The 19,778-nt window shown below is 40.3% G+C and overlaps 1 protein-coding gene across 8 annotated transcripts in view; it reads right to left on the reverse strand.

Moving 5' to 3' along the window:
- zfhx4 (zinc finger homeobox 4) overlaps nt 1-19,778 on the reverse strand; it is a 98,011-nt gene that overhangs the window by 30,909 nt on the left and 47,324 nt on the right. For all 8 annotated transcript variants that reach the window (XM_023326721.1, XM_023326716.1, XM_023326719.1 and 5 more), the window contains exon 6: nt 11,804-12,038. In XM_023326721.1, the coding sequence (XP_023182489.1) occupies nt 11,804-12,038 (235 nt within the window). The remainder of the gene's footprint in view (nt 1-11,803; nt 12,039-19,778) is intronic.

Genomic DNA, 19,778 nt, shown 5'->3' on the forward strand with positions numbered 1-19,778 from the left:
TGAGTGTGCGAGCGCAGAAGCCGGAGGCTTCTACAGTAGACAGGAAGAGCTTAACTCAGTCGGACAGCTCAGGCCCGCACTTTGACACGCCCTGACTCATTACGTACAGTCGGCACATGGCAGAATATTGCGATTGAGAAAAAAAAAAAAAAAAGACAATTAGATATGAAGTCAGGGGAGCGTCGCTTACACACAGGGGAAAAAAAAAAAAAAGACCTCCCCACCCCTTCCGAACGCGCATCGCAGGAAATCAGGTTGAGCGTGCTCATCTTCATATCCCCAGGTATGTGAAGCAGAGATATTAATAACCTGGATGTTATAGAGTAATTAAAATGATTCCAAGTGATGAGTGTGCTTTGTGGGTGCATTTTATTTCTGTTTTTCTTAATTAAGCTGAAAGATGTGATGTGACACAAACCGTACGGGAGTTTTAATGGTGTCCTATACTTGATGTGGCTGGAGGGGATGACGGTTGATGGGGCTACAGGGACAGACAGCATGACACACACACACAAACACACGCACACAAAAATGACTAAAACAGATCTAACTGTTCATTGGCCCTGCCTAAGAGGAGCATCTCCTTTTTCGACATAATTATCTGTGTCATCACTTATGAGGCAATTAAACAAACATCAGTTTCTATTTCCTCCCCCTCTGTCTCTCCTCTCCTCTCCTGTTCGGTGGCTCTCTTCTCTCTTACCATCTGCTCCGATCTCTGCTCCTCCAGACTACGTCTCCTCTCCACTCTTCTACTCTCCTCTCCTGTGTGACTTCAGACAAGGTTTCAATTTCAGTATGCTGATTGTCTCATTGCCAACTCCATGCATGTCTAACACTTACTGGCACTCCAGGGACTGGCTATGCACACCACAGAATGCCTATTTCATTCCACAGGTTTATATTTGTGTGCATGCGCAAGGGGTGATGAGGGTGTAAAATGCCTATTACACCGAGAGTCTGGTCTCTCTTACACCGAAGAGAATTCTCTAGTGCCTAAAGAGCAGAAAATTGCAATGCTCCTCTTCCTCACTCCCCATTAACCTGCTTCTGAAACAAAGGGCCGGGCCGAGCTGTGTGTGTGTGTGGTGCGTGGAACGTTTGCACCATCCAAAGCATCTAGCAGGCCTAGCCAGGGAGATATACCATCATCCAAAGGCCACAGTCCTTTTTAAGAGCATTCATGCCTCTTGAATGTTTTCTTTCTTTTTTTTTTTTTTTTAAGATATTTTCACAAGTAGTAAACACAAACATTAAGATATTTTAATGGGATTTTATTTTACAGATCAACACAAAACAGCTGAAAGTCTTCTGGGGTAAGGTGCAAAAAATTTGTGAACTTCTCGAGACTGAAGTATTTGACCATTCTTCTGTAAGCTTAAGCTCTATCAGATTAGGTAAAGATAGGGTGACCAAACGTCCGTTTTTCCCGGGACATGTCCGTATTTCACGTCCTGTCCTGGGCGTCCCGGGTTTTTTTTAGAAAGTGAGGAAATGTCCTGTTTTTTAAATTTCCTTCATTGGACCAGTAAATTTACAGGCACTAGGGCACTGCGCACGGCGCTGCCTGCAACGTAATCCCTGAGCCGCTTCAGTGCGGGCAGCTTTTCTTAATCAGAAGATAGATAGCGTGGCTGTCATGGAGTTTCCCCGCTTTTAGACCTCACCCCCCGCTGCAGATTGTCCTGGTATTCCAAAGTCAAAATATGGTCACCCTAGGTAAAGAGGCCCTCTAAACCCTCGCTGTATGTTATCAGTAGGATTTTGTTGTGAGCTTTGACAGGACAATTTTAATACACATTGTTTATCCTTTTATGTAGCTTCATCCAGGAACCCATCTGACCAACTTCCTTGTCTCTGCTAATCAGAAAAGTCCCTGCAGCATGACGTTGCCATCACCATGTTCCTCTTTGGAGATGGTGTGTTCAGGGAGACATGGGGCAGATTTACTTTTTGGCCACATATTTCTCCCATAAAGGGAGAAGAAACCAAACACTTACATTTTTTGGTGTCTTCTGACCAGAGCATCTCCTTCCATATGATTTCCTTGCAAGGCTGCAACACGTTAAAATGTCCAATGTGTGCGGCGACTTTCGCCAGACAGCACTTCTTTCATGATGTGTTTTCATGTAACAACTCCTCATTAGCATATCTCATTCTGTCAGTGCAGTCACCTAAATTTGGCAAAATCTATATTTTTATGACCTACAATGCACTTGTCCTTCATTTTTCCTTCATTCCTTCCAACCTGAGGAAAACCAAAGGGAGACAGCGCCTTGGGAAGAGCTTCAAGATGACTAAAGCAGCAGGCATATTTGTCTAATTTGCACAAAGACATCCACATCAAAGCACAAATCAAGCTCCATGCTCACTCAATAGATTTTTATCAGTCTATCTATTTCTTGTTCTTTTTTTTTCCCAGCATCCTTTTTTTAACCCTCTGTCACGTTCCTCTTTCTCCCTCTCTATTTTCAGAGCGTTATTAGGACATGATAAAAGCAAAAGGGATGTCATGACACAGGACCCCCTGTTAGCATTAGGAGGTGGGAGAAAAAAAAAAGCGAACGAGAGAACTTCAGGGGGGGAGAGAAAAGATGAAAGAGATTTGTCTGGAAATGATTGCTCACAAGGCATTGATTCTCTGCTTTAATCTCGCACAGTGTGCTCAAATTTCCTATTAGGGAGATGAAGAAAAGAAGTGAGAGGGAGATGGGTCTTGCTCAGATAGGTAGGGAGGTGAAACTTGACATACCTCTGTTTTTTTTCTCCTTTTTTCCCCCTTTTTGGACAGACAAAACATACATTTTTCTTATTCTAGAAGGAGAAGCAGGATTCTGAATGTTTCCTTTTCCTCCCCCATACTATGCCTTGCTATTAGACCATTAGCCTGCTGTAAGCAAACAATAGAGAGGCACAGCTATTGCTAGTGAAACTCTGAAGGGTCATACACACACACACCACGCACGCGTGCACACACAAGAACACACAACAAGCCTCTGACAGCTGCCGTTACTGCAAAGCTTCCTTTGGTTAGCGACGATTAGCCCTAGCCTACTGGTAATCAATAGCTGCTATCAATTCCATACTGTTATTGATGGATGAGGTAAAAGATTGAAAAAGAAGAGTGAGGAAAAATAGCGGTGAAAGGGGACAATTTTTACCTTTTCAGACTGGTCTGATGAAACTGCTTTTTTTAGCTGTTTTTTTTCTTTCTTTCTTTCTTTGCCGCATATAGACTTCTTTCAATGTTCATCTGTGAATTGTATCATTGCCGTCAGAGATTAGTGGCTGCTTGGACCCTGCGAGTGCATTGCCTGGTTACCGTGACTCCAGCTCCACACAACCCTCCTCCCATCACTGGATTGTTTGTCTTAATACTGTGTGACATGGCCCATTGTTTTGTCCATCTGTGGTTAAGAGTCAATGGACAGAGGGTGCATGAGGGGATCAGGGACGGAAGAGAATGGAGGTGAGAGAGAAGAAAAAAAGAGGGGGCAAAGAGGTGGTGTGCAGTCAAAAAAGGAAAGAAGGATGGAAACAACAGCTAAAAGGTAAAAAAAAAAATATGGAAAGTGAAAGGTCAAAAAGAACCTGCGGATAAGGATAAAGGTGCAATGACCCTGTGATTTTAATGTGGTTCTTTACATAGACCGCTTCCTGCTCCAGGAGCCTTCGGTGGCTTTCAGTTCCATATGGAGCGGGGCCTTGAGCTCTTTGTGATATCGCCAATATAAAAGACATCATGGCCCCGTGACGCCAGTCCCCTCTTCAAAGGGTTAAGTCATATTTAGTATGCGTCCTCAGAGTTCCATGGCTTTGTATTGTAAATAAGGCTAATGTGGCATTGGTCAGGTATGCTAATTCAGATAATCAGTGCAATTTCTGCAAATTATAACTGTCAGTGTGGTGGGCACAGAACCTTGGCGGAAAACATGAGGGAACAATTTAGCTCGGGTAATACCCCTTCACCAAAGAGCTGCTCAGCTCCAAAAGAAAAACAATCGGCCTGAGCCCGTACCGCCCCGACACACCATTTCAAAAATAGTTTATGGTGAATGAAGCTCTTTTTTTTTTCCCCCTGAAGCACAAGTCAGGCCTCTGCCCTTTTTCTTCTATGTGCACACACAGACCACAAAGTAATTATAATTTGCTTGGATGGAATTATTCAAAAAGTGACCACATCTTTTACTCCCACTGCAAGAGAATATGGTTTTGGGAAATATGGGCTAAATTGCTACTTGACGAAAATATAATAATATACATATATGAATGTGTCTCATTTTGATTTGACAAATGATTTAAAATGCAGCACATTGTCTCCAGCTAATTGCACAGTGATTGAAAAAAGGAACTTCTGGAGTGAAATCCCTCAGTCTCATCAGGGACTACTTTTCTTTAGGCTCCTTTTGGGCATGCAAAAATAACATTCCAAGATTTTGATGATGAGAGGAACGAATCTGACAGAAATGTGTGTACTTACAGTCCATAAACTCACCAGACGAGGCAGAAAGGCTTTGCTTATTTAATTCATTTGAATCAAAGCTGATAAACAGGCACAATATTTGTGTACCTTAAAAGGACAGAGAAGTTAAAAGTTGTATCTGCAAGCTTGACTGCCCATATGTTAAAAGGTTGTTATTCACAACTGAAATCCTTTTAGTGATCTAAAAAATATATATATTCTACTGATATTTCCTCCTCTTAACCATATAAATACAGAAAAAAACAACATTTTTGATCAATTTTATAAAGGTCATTACAATGGACACAGCAATGAGCATACAATGTAATAAAAAAATAATGGACAAAGGCCGTACTTTTCACAAAAACTTTAGTGAATGACTCATCTTCAGCGAATATCAAATATAAATCTAGATTAGTTGTTACTGGAAAGTAACTGGGACCAATAATGTGCTAGTTAATGTAACCCATGCTCAGAAAAATAAAATAAAAAGAAATTTTAAAAAATCTGGAAAGAAGAAATAAAGTAATTCATCACAGTCCCTGAAAGATAAATCATTCACACTATGAAAACAGCAGATCTCTTCTCATTGTATTTCTTTAACAATTTTTGTTGGTGTTTTTCTTCTTCTGCTCTTGATCTGATGTTAATTTTCCATATCTGCTGCATGTTTGGAGCCACCCATTATTATTGTCCCTGTTGCTGTGCACATGCAACCTGGTCTCAAATACCTGCGCTGTACACAAACATGATGCTCCTACAGAACTCCTGCAAGTGGAGAACAGATTTCCCCCATTGATGTCACAGAAGACTCACAGACTGCAAGCCAGTATAAATTAGGCCTTAAATTTCTTTAGCTGATGGAAATTTTGTTGTATGCGAATACACAGAAGTCAATGATTATTTAACAGGAAACGGAAGTAGGGGGCGGTGTGCCACCGCTAATATACCTGCTGAAAACTTAAGCTACAAAAAACAAGACATTTAAAGCGCTTCTTGTTAGAATAACCGTCAGATATAAAGTAAAACACACACACACACACAAAAAATGTGACATTAATAATATAGTGGTTTAATTGTTTTCACATAGCATTGTTTGCAATGCTTTGTGCAAACAATTTTCACTCTATGCAAAAAACTCTCCGATGGAAACATGAGAACCGTTAAAATTTTCATGAAATTGTATTAGCATGATGTTTTTGAGATTAGAATGGATTTACACGGAAATAGGTGGACCTTATTCTTGGCGTCTATTTTCATTTCAGCCTTCAGATTTCTACCAAGTCAAAATCCCAAGACAGCTGTCTGCTACAGGACATAAGATACGGATCAAGATGTAATGCGGATTTAGATATACATTTGGAAACTTTGGAAACAGTCACTGGCTATTTTTTAATTTTTTTTTTTTTTTTTGGAAGAACAAACTAATGCAGCAGAGTGCAGCAATTTTTCACTCTTGCTATTCACAAAAAAGTATGAAAACAATTTTCATTATTTGTGCAAAACACATACTGTATATCCAGCGTTCCACATACTACTAATTACTTCATACAGCTTTTGCTAACAGAAATGCTATGTAATCTTTACTACTGCTTCCACCACAGTGAAAGTCGGTGGATTTTGACTTATTATTGCTTAAAAGCTTTTAACAGAATGCTAAAACTCCAGAACTGTCCTTTTAATATACTTGTCAAAGTAAAAATGTTGGTATTTTGAAGATAGTCTAGTCCTCTCTTGGTAAACTTATAAGACAAAATGGCCACCCCTGTACTAACGCTGGTAATTATTTAGCTCTGGGAGTATGTCCTATGATTTCTGTCACTCTAGTGGGCATTTGTGAATGTTTATGTAATGGCCACAAATTACTGAGACAAACCCTGGAAATAGACTTCTGTCTGAGGAGAGACCTTGCCCAAAATGGAAAAAAAAAAGAAAAAAAGAAGACAAAAACCACTGGAATGACAAAAACCACCTCCACCACCCAGAGGGAGAAAAAGGATGAAATTAAGTAGTGAAAGTAAGGCGGGAGAGAAAACCTAATACCTCAAAGGTTTTTGGAGTCATGACTCTTAAAATGCTCCTTGTGGAAACAGCAGAGCTTGTTCCAACAACGAGAATCAGATGATCGTTTTATGTGTTCGCAGCGATTTGGACACAGCTTGAAATACAGCTTGGGTGGAGTGGGTTGGAGCCCACTTTTGCTGTGCCCATGTTCCATCACTTCCTTCTGGATGAACACAAACACGCCTATATCCTCATACAAGCGCAGGGATAAGAGGAGTGCATTAGGCTCTGTTTTTTAGCCTACAGCTGCTATGTAAATGGTTGGCGCGGCTACACTAATTTGACAAGGACCAAAGAAAAAACAAAAAAAATGTCCCAGAGCCTTATCACTCAGAGAAAAACAAAGGGATCCGGAACACAGAAACACTGTAACACATGCACACACTCGCATACGCACAGGGTCGTGCACATGATAAAAGTGTTGTTGGTCTCTCTAAGTCAGAAGAGGTCTTTTGTTTAAAGGGGGGAAATCAGACAAAGAGGGTCCTCTCCCTCCCTCTTTAATGCATGTCGGGTGGTGGGTGGATGGGTGGGTGGGGTGGTACAGCAGGATGGAGATGTGTGGATGGTGGGTTGGTGGAGTATGGATGACAGGCTGGGCTCTCTGAAATAATTACCTCCATAAGATCCCATCTCGTTTTCCTTTTCGTTTTTTTTTTTGGTGAGAGGGAGAGAGGGAACACAGAAGGGGGGAAAATGACAGAAAGTATGCAGAAAAGGCCCCATGTTTCTGCTCGGTCTGACTTATGTGGAGCTTTACACATGATGGAGAGCAGGGCTAATGGTCGAGGTTACACACTCACACATGCACACACCAACTGCACCTCGTAGCGATGTGCTTTGTGGCTAAACAAATGGTGAAATGGTTGAAACAGAGCCGACAACAGAAAAATCACTGTAACAACCGAACTTCAGAGAGCCTTAATGTCTCCAAAAATCCACCTAAACAAATTGTTGAAATTATGAAACTGATGATGGAATACCCTTGACTTGCCATTTATCATAGTTTTCTTTCCTTTCTTTTCTGTTTTTCTTTTTTTTAATTTGTTGCTTGAATTACACTACACAGCTCCACTCAGGGTTCATCGCAGAACAGAGAGAGAGAAAGAGAGAGAAAAACATATAATTCTTCTAATCACTTTTGGACGACCCTCAAAGAAAAATGGCATCCGCGTCCTCCATGTTGAGAGGGAATTCATTTATGCTTGCTCTTCTGATGCAAACTGGCATTTTTTATAAACTCAATTTACTTCATCGCTTATAATTGTACACAAAGAGACAGTTTAGCTCAGAAATGTGCACACAGTGAGGCTTTTTGTCTGAAAGGGACCGAGATGAAAGATCATCATGAAAACTTTTTAGCGTATGCACAGTGACTGTTCACTCCCTGCACTGTTCATTCACATAACTGTTTATCTTAAGATGCATTTCCAAAAATTAGACTTAAATGGGTAAATAATACTGAAATTCCCCAAAAATAAATAAAACAGTACTCACAAACTTAATCAAACAATGCACCACTAGTATTGCTCCTGTCTTTGTTGAAAACACTTTTTACTCTTACAGTGTCTCCGCATTGCCGTATCCCTAATTGGGCCATAAAATCTGCATCCAAATTGTTTAATGAAAGCCATTCACATGTACATAAAGTCCAGAGCATTAGAACTCTTATTCCCAAATGAGCCTATAATTATCTGGCTGGGTTCCAAGTCCCAGGCTTTAAGAGAAAGATACCGGTCAGCACTTAAATTAATCTTTTTCATACCGGCCTCTAATGAACAGAAAATGCTCGAGTCAGGAGTTGCAGCCCCAGAAAACTAACAGCCCACATTCACACATGCACAAAAACACGCATCACCCTCAAACCCAAGACTGGTTAAAAATGTTGCAGACTATAGAAAGTTTTGCCACCTTTAAAACAGTTACATCATCTATCATTATGGTTACATACAGCAGTAAATTGTACATATATTTTCTCACAGCAAAATTTGTGCATTCTTGTAGAAAAAAAAAACCCACTAGACTAAATTTATAAGACAAGAAGGTGATCCTTACATGTTACAATCAACTCTCCGTCTGAGAGTAATGAGACCTCATGCCGCTAGTTCTAACAATATTGATCAAGTCCAGTCTGGTTAAACGCTTTTCACATGCAACTTGCTCTGGTGAAATAACTAATTAGTGTGGGATCTGGGTGTAAGCGTGAGAGAGTTAACCTCAACATGCTGTTGTATCCTTGTTTGCGACTCATATTTTGATGCTAAAAAGGAAATACTGTAGTTCTTGAGTGGCACTGTTCTGTAGTCAGAGTCGGCTAATAAAGACATCGTCTGACTGGACCACAAACCGTTTCAAAAGCCCTCCAGGAGCCTTCACCACTTTTAAATCATACGTGGCAGCGTTTTGGCTTACCGTGGAGAAAAGAAACATTGACAGGATAAATGAGTGAAGTACTTTGTAGGAGGAATGTGAAAATACAGTATCTGGATATTGTTATTGCAAGACTTTTGATGCTAAAGTTAGCATCTGCTTCAAAGCTTGACGGTTTGATAATTGGTCAAAATTTGAGCCACTGAGACTGAACTAAACTAGATCATTCTACATTAATGAGAGATTTTTGTAAAGAACAATTTGAGAAACATGTAATAGTTCCAAAGTAGTTTTTTGCAGTAAATCCATTTTAGATTTTCACAAGCAATAAAACAAAAATATATAGGCAAGTCGAAACTCAACTGAACTAGTCTTTCTACAAAATAAACAAAAAAGGAGATTTTGAATTTTAGCCTAAAATTGTCAAAAAATCTAATCTTGTTTTTTTTTTAAGTCAGACTTTGCTTTTAGATTTTTCCTGTTTTTTTGTTATTAATTGATCAATAACCAAAACTGAGTATTTATGCCAATATAATAATGCAACTGAAACATTAATCATGTTAAAATCTGTTCAGTGAAAATACACAATAAAATGGGCATCTAAATAACCCTGATTTAGCATCCTGTGTGTTGCAATCTGGATCTGTTTGTCTTCAAAGCTGTGGCAAAAGCAAACGTCCGAGCAACAAATGTGCCGTATTTTATCAGAGAGAGAGGTATAGAAGGCAAATATTGCTTTTGACAGCCTCAAAGCCTGCTTGTGTTACCTAACCAGTGATGTTAAAAGTGGCTTAAAGCTTCCGTTTGGACTGAAAAAAATGGACATGAGCAGGAGTCCGAGGGAGACTCAACAAGCAGGACAAAAAAGGAGAGAGGGAGAAAGAGGGAGGGATGGTGGGGCCAAGTTAAAATGTAAGGTAATGATTTATCTAAGCATGTTTTGCTGCTGCACCCTGTTTCTCACCAAAGCTTTGATCCATGTGTAATTAAAACCAAACGTCCTCCAGCATCATTCCTATTTCAGGACTGAAATCTCCTCTCCTCTCCTGTTCGTGTGAGTGTGTGTTCTGATTCATACATATTAGTGAGTCTCAGTCTCCATCTGTTTTTGGGAGTAAAGACACAGTCTAAACAGGATACTTTGGGGTGCATTGCCGTAAATATGAACATGGGCTGACACACACTCACACACACGCACGCACAAAATGGATGGATGGCATAATGGTGTGCAGAAGTTCTTCTGAAAACGTGGGACCCCCTCGGCTCCCTGCACCAACACTCCGCCTCACTCTACCCACTCCTTCAGGTCAAGCAAAGCAAAAGCAAGTTAAGCACTCATTTTCTCCCAGCAGCATTAACATAGGGATGACTAAATAATGGACCCTGACTCTCAGTCTTCTGGTTTAAATTAAAGCACAGCCCCCTCCTCTTACACCCTGCAACCCCTCACCAACCATCCAACCCCCACTCAAAAAAAACCAAAAAAAAAAAAAAAAAAAACGATTAATCTTTTTTTTTTTTTCCTTTTTTTTGTCTCTCTGAATGTTTTACAGTTCTGTTACACTTATTAGCTGCTGGCAGGACGGAGACTCTTAAATGAAAGCCAAATTGCTTTGGTCATGAGAAAGGAAATGAAAGCTCACTCCAGGGAGAGACTGTGTAGCCATAGCATACATGAGAGTGTGTGTCAGCAATGCATGCGTGTGTATGCGTATGTGTGTGTACGGGCCTTCCACTGTGAGATCCTCCCAAGGTGAAATTTCATAAGCTGACTGCTTGCCGGCCTGGGATGTCCCTACGCATGGGACGGTGCGTGCTTGTGTGTTTCAAATATAAGTGCGGCAGCCTAATGGGAACAGCATGCTCATTTTGGGGAGATTAGGGAGAAACGGACGGGTCTGCACTGAGAGACGTGATCTGGATGCGAAGGCCCAAGAAAAGAGGGAATAAAGGCAGGAGCATGTAACAATTAATAAAGAAAAACAAAGGTGTACTGAGAAATTGACATCTGATCAGAATCAGCTGATTTCAATCTTCACCGTCCCTGACTGAGGGGTGGATGATGGAATCTTTACCTAATCAGTCAACAAAATCACAGCCAGGTCTCGCTGACAACTCTAGAGTGTTGAAGTTGTGACTGAAAGAAGCAGGGTTGAATTTGTCAATTTTCTGTTTCAGTGACTTCTTTTTAACTAAGGCAAGGGAAGCCAAAGGATGGTAATCTAGTTAAAAAATATTAATATATAAAGCAATTATGTTTGTACAGAAAGAGAGAGACAGAGATAGAAAGATGGATAAATTTAAAGCAGGTAAGAGGAAAGCTGAAGGTAGAAGAGCTCATTTCCTCTGTTTTATCCTTTTGGATTTCCGACCACTATCTGTCACTGACCATGCTGAAATTGGAACATTGGCAGGCTTTCAAAAATCCCAAAGTTTCCCAGTTTGAAATATAAATTCATAGTGTGTTTGTCTTTAAATATAATAAAGAGATATAAGAGTAAAACAATAAGTTACAGCGACTGTCTCTCAGAAAAACTGTGATGTCAATGATCACTTAGGCATAAATGGTAGAAAAAACACAGTGAATGCGTCTTGTATTACATTATTCTTCTCAAACAAAAATAGGAACCAGCCAAAATCTGTATTGGCAGATAAAACTTTTACAGAGACCACAGATTGGAAACTGGCCACAAAACTCTGATTAGTGCATCTTTAGAAGAAAAGATGGGCGATATGAGCAAATAAAGAAACAAATTCCTGTAAAAAACTGTGTATGGAACCAAAAGAAATGGCACGTAAAAAAAAAAAGAAGGTAAGTAAAAGAGGAGCTACCATTGAGACAACCTAATAAATTCAAGTTGGAACGAATAAACGTAAGAAAGCAGGTTTACTGCTTGAAGAACAGACCTGGGCTGGCAAGGCATTCCTTGACTTGAAACATTTCATGCAGGCTCAGTCCATCATCATCCCCTCCCAGGCCTTGCTGGTGCAGCTGGAGTTTCCTCAGGCCTTCGTTCTGCTGGTGGCGAGCAGAGCGGGCGTGCTGCACCAGGTTGAGGCGGGCCTTGGTGGAGTAGTCACACAGAGTGCAGAGGTAGACACATGACTCTTGACTGTAGGCGCTGTCCTGCTTCTGCAAGTGCTGCGGAACAGAGAAGAACGGGTGTTAGCAAGTCGCACAAAAACACAGAGACCGGGTTAATATGCTTAACCTGCAAAAGCGACCCCTTGCACAGACGTTTAAAATGAACCGCACACATTTCCTGTGATTGAAAGAGTTTAAAGATTTTTTTTTTTTTTTTCAAAGTCCAGGTTTCTGTTTTGTCTTTGCCACATGCACTTTGTCCAGCTCTCCTCATTGTCGGCAGCTGTGGGGGTTTCTCATTCAACGTGTGCTGTCAGTTGCAAGCCCTTAATTTTCCAGTTGCCTCTTTAATGGCATTGCAGCCATGCAAAGCTACCCCCTACCTCTTGTCCCGCCCTCTGTGTTGTGTAGGTGCATGAACCCACATGCACGCCATCCCCCTCCACCTCACCCCCCACCACCCATCCCACCTTGCCCTGCTCCCATACACCCAGTCAAGCCAAGCATATCAAGTGTGCTTCTGTTGTTGCTGCCGGGCTAATGAACAATGCACAAAAACAAAAGAGCAGGCCAAGCTTTTATTATCTGATCCTCTGCTGAGGGAGGGGACTGGGGTGACGGAGAGCGGGGACGCAGGGAGCAGAAGAGAGCAAAGCATGGAGACAGATACACAGAGGTGGCTCATGAAGGTTGGTTCTACTTTGTTAAGATTTATTCACACTGCTTTGTGAGAAACAGGTGCAGAGCTTCATACATTAATTAATACGTACAGGGGTATGCGTGGGGGTGGGTGTGTGTGTGTGTGCATAAGTCTGTGAATGTGTGCTAACCGGCTCTCATATCCTTCTATAGGAAGATGTTTCTTTCATGGTGCAATTAAAACTTAGACAGGTAATATTTTCATATCCTTGCATCATTTCATTTAGAGCAAGGAGAGACTCTAAAAAGATGCACGTGAAGGAGGAGGGTGTGCGCGTATGCGTGTGTGTTTTTGGATGTTCATGTGTGTGGAGGGAGGAGTGAGGCGCAGGTGTGTGAGTTCAACACCCCCCTCTTCCCATTTTTCCCTTTGACAAACAGGGATTAGCAACATAGCTACAGCCGCTAACACATCTTTTCTCTCTGTCTCTCCCTCTTTCTTTCCTTTTGTAGGGAATCTAGCGAGGTTTTTTTCTCACGAGACGGTGGGACGTCCCCTCGCAGTCAGAGGGCCCTTTCAGAAGTCTTAAGTTTTAATTAAGTCGGAGTTGTCAGAAAAAGCTCCCCTAGTCCAGAGCTCAGGGCCATTAATTACAGCTATCTTTGTTTCTCTGTGAAAGGAGTCCTCCTTTGCTTTTCCTCTCTTTCTTTGCTTCTTTTCTTTCATCCCCTCCCTCTTTTACAGGAGAACCGAACTGCTGAGCCTTTCTATAGAAACCACACACGTGTGCTACGTTAGCAAACAAGCATTTATCACTGGCAAAGGCAAGAATGTTATATATATTTTTTGTCATTTTGTTGAAATCAAAATTTTATCTATTATTCCAAATAGCACGGCAATGGATTCTAACAAGAATCTAGACTCTTAAAAGTAATACTTTCCGCAACACAATGCATAAAAATGCCACTACTGTTTTCTCGATGTGTTTCATAAAAAGTGAACCAGTAATATCTTCACCTTTAATCTTTTTATTATGTCACAAGAAATGTGACACAATAAAAACTCAACATTTTCTCATTGCTGACACTGCATGTATAAGCTACCAGGTCAGAGGAAGCAGAATAAGGTTTCAGAAGCTATCTAAAAGGAAACTGTATTTTCTTTCACTCCGACTATGCGAGAGCACGATTTTCAGCAGATAACACAAAGGGTAAATGGAGTTCAGCAAAATGTAAATTGCGTCCATCATGTAAGATTAGGAAAGTCTTTGAAAATTTTAGAGTAATGATCTCTAACTGATGTTTTAGTATCGCTAGCTGCATTAAGTTGACTATTTGATAAAGATGCTGAATACTGTGCAATGTCCATTCCACAAGTCATTTTCTCTTTGTTTAAAAATATCAATAAAATGGTATGAGTGGCATTTCTTCACAAATCTGAATTGGCAGAGCAAAATAAAATACTAATAAAATAAAACTGGGAAACTACAATACTTATCTTAAGTAACCTTGCATTTTTTTAATTGTCTCACCACTTAGTCATACTTTCATTTAAGAACGTACATTTGTACACCTTATATTTAAAACACTGGTGGATAAAAAATTAAAACCAATACATATTTTTACTATAGAGACAAGAGACCGGGCTTAGTGCTGTAAAACTGTTTTTAATGCAGTCATGTTCCATGAAGATGCCTCTAACGAGATTTGTATTGCAAGTCTTACTTATTATTTACAGTTACCCCTTAGGCATGGCCACAGAGAGAATTTTCACAGTGTCAAAATTAACATTTTCATATCCATCAGTTGCGGTCTAAAATACCACACATCCCTCAACTTATGTTGTAAGGTTTTTAGGATGTGAGGCGTCAGCTGGGAGCAGCCGAATGATATACTTGGTGTTGAACCAGGCTGCCGGATAGGTTTAGGCTAAATATTAATTCTCTCCCCATCAGCACATTCCAGAGGGTTTGTCTAAGACCAAAACTAGAGGCTGTCTGTCGCTCTGTGGAACTCTGTGGGCCAGAAACGCAGGCGGCCTGGTGATCACAGGCCAGAACCATCCATGATTTATGAACTTTTAAAGGAGCACTTTGACTCCTGCCAGGCGTGGGCTGTGTAATGCATATTCAAACACACAAACACACTGTTCCTGCTCCTGGATTTGCGTCTTCATGCATCTGCTTGCAATGTGTATGTAATTTATGCCGTGGAAGGATTGTCTGTCTGGAAATGCGCTGCATGAACATTTGTATTGAGTGTCTTTGTGTGTCATGTGGTAGAATGGCTCTAAAAAAAAAAAAAGAAAAAAGGGCCATCGATGTCAATATGGCACCTTTCCAAAGTGGCTGGTGGTTAATTGTTGTGGATTAGTGTTTGGCAAACAACCAAATAAGCTAACACTCCCTGTGGGCCAATGAAGATCAGCTACACAGCATTCCCCGGGTGGACCTACACATGGCACAGATGGCTACAGATGACAAAGGAGGAGGATGCACACCCATCGTATAAATGAAATACAAATTACAACTCTCATGAGTTCCTGTTCGCCTGTCAGAAGCACAATATTGTCAACACTCAATCATACACACTCACACACACCCCCCCCACACACAAAAACACACGCCTTCACTCACTGCAGCGTATGTTAGGCGAGGGGAGGGGAACCAATATGACAGGTAAAGGAGGCTCCCCTGTGTAGTTTTTTTTTTTTTTTTTCCTTTTTTACCTCGGCTGCTGCTGTGTGTCTGTTTATGTGTGGATGACAGAGGACCGCATTCATTATGCAGAATGAAATGTTTACAAAACACCTTTCCTCACACACACATATATACAAAATGCGTGCACGCACCTCCCATCCACTCGCTCACTCACTCACTCACAAGGATTTGTGGGGAGAGTCTCTGCGCCGCTGTCTGATATCCATTTGTTCTATCTGGGGTGACAAAGCTGCCTCATTAACTGAATTCTTAATAAGCCAAGCCAAAAGACATCTTTTCACAACTTCTTTTATCTCTCCGTGCACACAAAAACGCGAGTTTGTGTGTGTGGATAAGGTTTCAATCCATCCATTCTTCTGGCTCTGTGTGTTTGGTTTTTATGCATGGGTAATTTCCACTCTTCATTTTACCTCATAAGTGTATTTCGGCGCTGGTCTATAATTTCAATACACTTTTTTTTTTTTGTCTTTTTGTGTGCTTGTGATTTGTTCGCCGCCATCATAAAAATATTTTGAAAGCAGCGCAGAGCACTGGGGTTGCATTTTCCTCCATAAACCAAATGACAAATTAGCGCATTCAGTACAAACATGAGTCTCTCCTGTCATTAAGTGTAGAACCAGGCAGCTAATGAATACATACTGAAAGTAAGAATGCTCTTCAACAGCAGCTGTGTCTTAATAACCAGTGTGAGTGTCGTAGCATGTGCATACACGTTTTATACGTAAAGAATCAGTGATCTTGCCGTCGTCTCGAGTTTGCTGAAAGCGTACACATGAACACTGCGGAAATAAAAAAAAAACCCTTTACAGACTTTTATCAGTGTTTTTTAGCAGAACCCTGGAGCTTGTTGTTGAGTATACCTTCTTTTAGAAACGCTACCAGCTTCCGGTGCTACCCCCTTGGGCCCCCGGGGGCCATCAGAGACAAAAACAGCCCCACTTGGACCAGTAAACTACAAAAGCATGCATTGTTCCTTGAAAGTATTTTAAACACATACCAGCACTGCCTGGAAGACTGCCAAGAGTAGAATTCCATCAGTGCTACCACCTCTCTAACACATGTTACTGCTAACCGCCACTCAGCCCCCAAGACATAGATGTAACACAAGATCATTGCCAATGGAACCGCTGGCAGACTTCACCGCTGAAAGGATACACTGAAGGCCCAGGTATGTGCCACCTTGCTTTACTCTGGTAACAGAAGTATGTTGACATTGTTTTGGCACTGCACAGGCACAAAAACAACAAGGCACATAAACTGCTGAATTTGTATACACTTTTTCAAAGTTGACATCTCTCTCTCTCTTTGCTTTTAAAAGCTGTAATGTGTGTTCTAAACATTGATGTGACACAAAACTGTTTAAAAATCCCAACCTTTAGCTTTTTGTTGAATTTTTCACTATCTGGCGTTTTCAGAAATTCAGAGAATAATATTTTGTACTGCTAAATTGTTTTTGTCAGCTCTGCCTGCGAGCAACCACCATGTGATTTCGGTTTTGAAGCTTGTCTGAGAGACATTGGCGTGATGGTGAATGTGGCTTCGGTCACCCAAAGCAAAGTAGTTGGTTTATTTTGGGCAAAGAAATTAATGACTTATCACAACATAATTTCTAATAGGTTTTACTGAAAATTTCTTCTAAATGTCATCTAATTTCACTTTCTAAATTTTACTTTGCTACTTGTCAGCAAAGAACGGTAACAGTTATTGGAACTTTTGTTGAAAATTATACAAACACACAGGCCACTTCCATTTCATTGACTCTTACACATGCACGCACACCCCGTCATTCACACACACTTGTAGCCCTAATGTACAGTATCTCTACCTAGACATCCAGGGTAAAGGCCATAGTTCTCTGGCCTCTAACCTCTCTTCTGGTTGAATTACTATGTCTTTGTCTTCTTACAATGTCTTTAGACAAGGCAAACACGATATCCCATAAAGCCAACCCATACCAGAGCATAGAAAATGTAACAACATATTAATAACAGTAAATTTACCGTATAATGTGTCTTCTTTGCTTATGGTATTCAGATCTAAACCTAGTATTTCCACAAAGATTTATTCCCCATAAACCTTTGCACATTTTGTCTCAGTTTTTAAGTTTACCAGAATTTTTTGACCAATATATGGTACTGAATATTTGTAAATATTTTAAAGATTTTCAAATAAAAAAAATAAAAGCTGAAATATTTGAGGCACATTTTTATTTTTGCCCATCTTTGAAAAAAAAATACTTCTAGGACTTATCTTCATACATCTTCTCATCAACTCAGTCCAATTTTGCTGTAACCACTGACAAAAAAAAAGAATCCCTCCAGCATGATGCAGCTACCAATGGGGTTAATATGTTATATGTGGTGAGGAGTGTTAATGTTCCTCCACATAGTGTTTTGCATTCAAGCCAAAAATAATGCTTGGTCTCATCTATAAAGAGCACCTCCTTGTGGTGTCTCCTTTGTGGCTTATTGCTTTCTTATTGGTACTTTTACATAAAGGCCAGATTTGTGACCTCTGTGCCCTTCACATAACAGCCATATTTATAAAGCACTAAAATGAAACATGTGGACCCTATTTCCTCAGTAGTTGACTTCTAATGACGACTGGTTTCACTGGAATGTATTTAGGGCTTTGCACAAATGCAAATCATGCTTCACATCAGATTTTTATTTGTAAAAACAAAAACAAAACCATTTGTTCTGTTTATTCTACTTCATAATGAGGTGTTAGTTTTTTCTGATCTTTCTCAAAAATAAGCAAACCAAAAATAATGCTGTAAAAATACTAAGGTTATTGGTTGGAGTTCGACCAATTATGGAAAGGTAAAGCAGTTTTGCGGGCATGAATATAGGGAACTGTATTCTCCATGTATCACACCAATTATATGCCATGCAAATGTAAATAATCCATCTTTGAAAACAGACACACCTGCATTCTTCCTCATTGGCTCATGTGTGTATGGAGTCTTGAAAGTCAACTCACCTCCATCACCCCTTGAAAATGGATCAGTATTTACATTAGCATTAGATTTAGACAGCGTGGCTCAGCCACTTAGTCCTTATTAACCATCCTGACCTTAGCCCATTAGGGTCTAAAAGCTGCTGCTTGTCTCCATCGCTGGCAGGTGAGACTGACCAGACTTCACCATTTTCCTACACTATCAACGGCTGCAATTATCTTCTCCTTTGACTCACATTGGGACAGAGATCACAAAATCCTTCATTAATGAATTGCTAGTTGGGGTGTATTTCTTTCCTCAACACTTTCCAAGCACACGGACTTGTATAGTTTCATACAAGCCTAACTATTTTCAAATCATGAAAAGAACCAAGGAGAGGTCAAAGATGGAAGAAAAAAAAAGAGGATTACCTTTTCAGGCAACAATATTAGAGACATTGTTTACACTGCTTCGAATTTGCTTCAAATTTGGTATTTTTGTTCAATTTAACACTTAATTAACACAGTCCAATTTTAATTAACACTTAAGAAAAAGAAGAAACACTGCTTTTTTGCAAAGCCTGTTGTTCACACTGTACATTATGAAGCTCTGCTGCTGTATAGTATCCAAAGGAGAATAAAAAATGATAAAAGTACACATCGACAGACGTGAAGCAAAATAGGGAAATCTGTGACGGAAAGAACAAAAGAACAAAACATGGAAATATAGAGAGAGGGAAAGATAGGGGAGAATCTAGACGAGCATAGTTGGGTTCAAATCACTAATTACACATTCCTGGGCTAGTGAAGGGGAGTATTGTTTTCCATTTAGCCCCTACCCTGTCGCATGGTTTTACTTAGCACAAAACAAAAGGTACAGGGAACAAAACACAAGCCTAATACCAGGGCCTGCTAATGACAGAGAAATGGGGGAAATTATCCCTGTGGTGGATCCTCGTGAGAAAATGGCTGGTGATGACTGGACAAAGGGAATTCATTTTGAAATTGTCAGAAAATGGCAGACTGCTTTTCATAAGATTTTCGAATAAACAACCACTCTGTCTAACACTTTACAGACTTTTCACTCCATATGTTTACACAGAACGACTCTACAAATAGCTTTCAATAGATTCCTCTTTGGAATCTACACATAATGAAGTTTCAACATCCGTGATTATTACACTTCAGCACATTCAAGTAAAGTTAGATGGTCGATGCTTTTTCTGTGTCACTTATTGGGCATACGGCATTTAAATAAGCAAAAATGTAAGCCTATGCTAGAGTGGCGCTCTGTAGGAAAAGCACAATGAAAGCACCTCTTCAGTGGAGCTATTTTGCATATTTCCACAGGAAATCAAATACCTTGCAGTTGACCTACAAGATGGCACACTTGATCTCTCTCTTTACAAAAGGCAGCCATCTCTGTCTATTTTGCCCACCTCTTTCAAAACTCAAGCAACTGCATATTACCGAGCACAGAGAGAACATTTACTGACTCCTT

This window comes from Xiphophorus maculatus, chromosome 21 (genome assembly GCF_002775205.1).
Source record: "Xiphophorus maculatus strain JP 163 A chromosome 21, X_maculatus-5.0-male, whole genome shotgun sequence".
Taxonomy (NCBI): domain Eukaryota; kingdom Metazoa; phylum Chordata; class Actinopteri; order Cyprinodontiformes; family Poeciliidae; genus Xiphophorus; species Xiphophorus maculatus.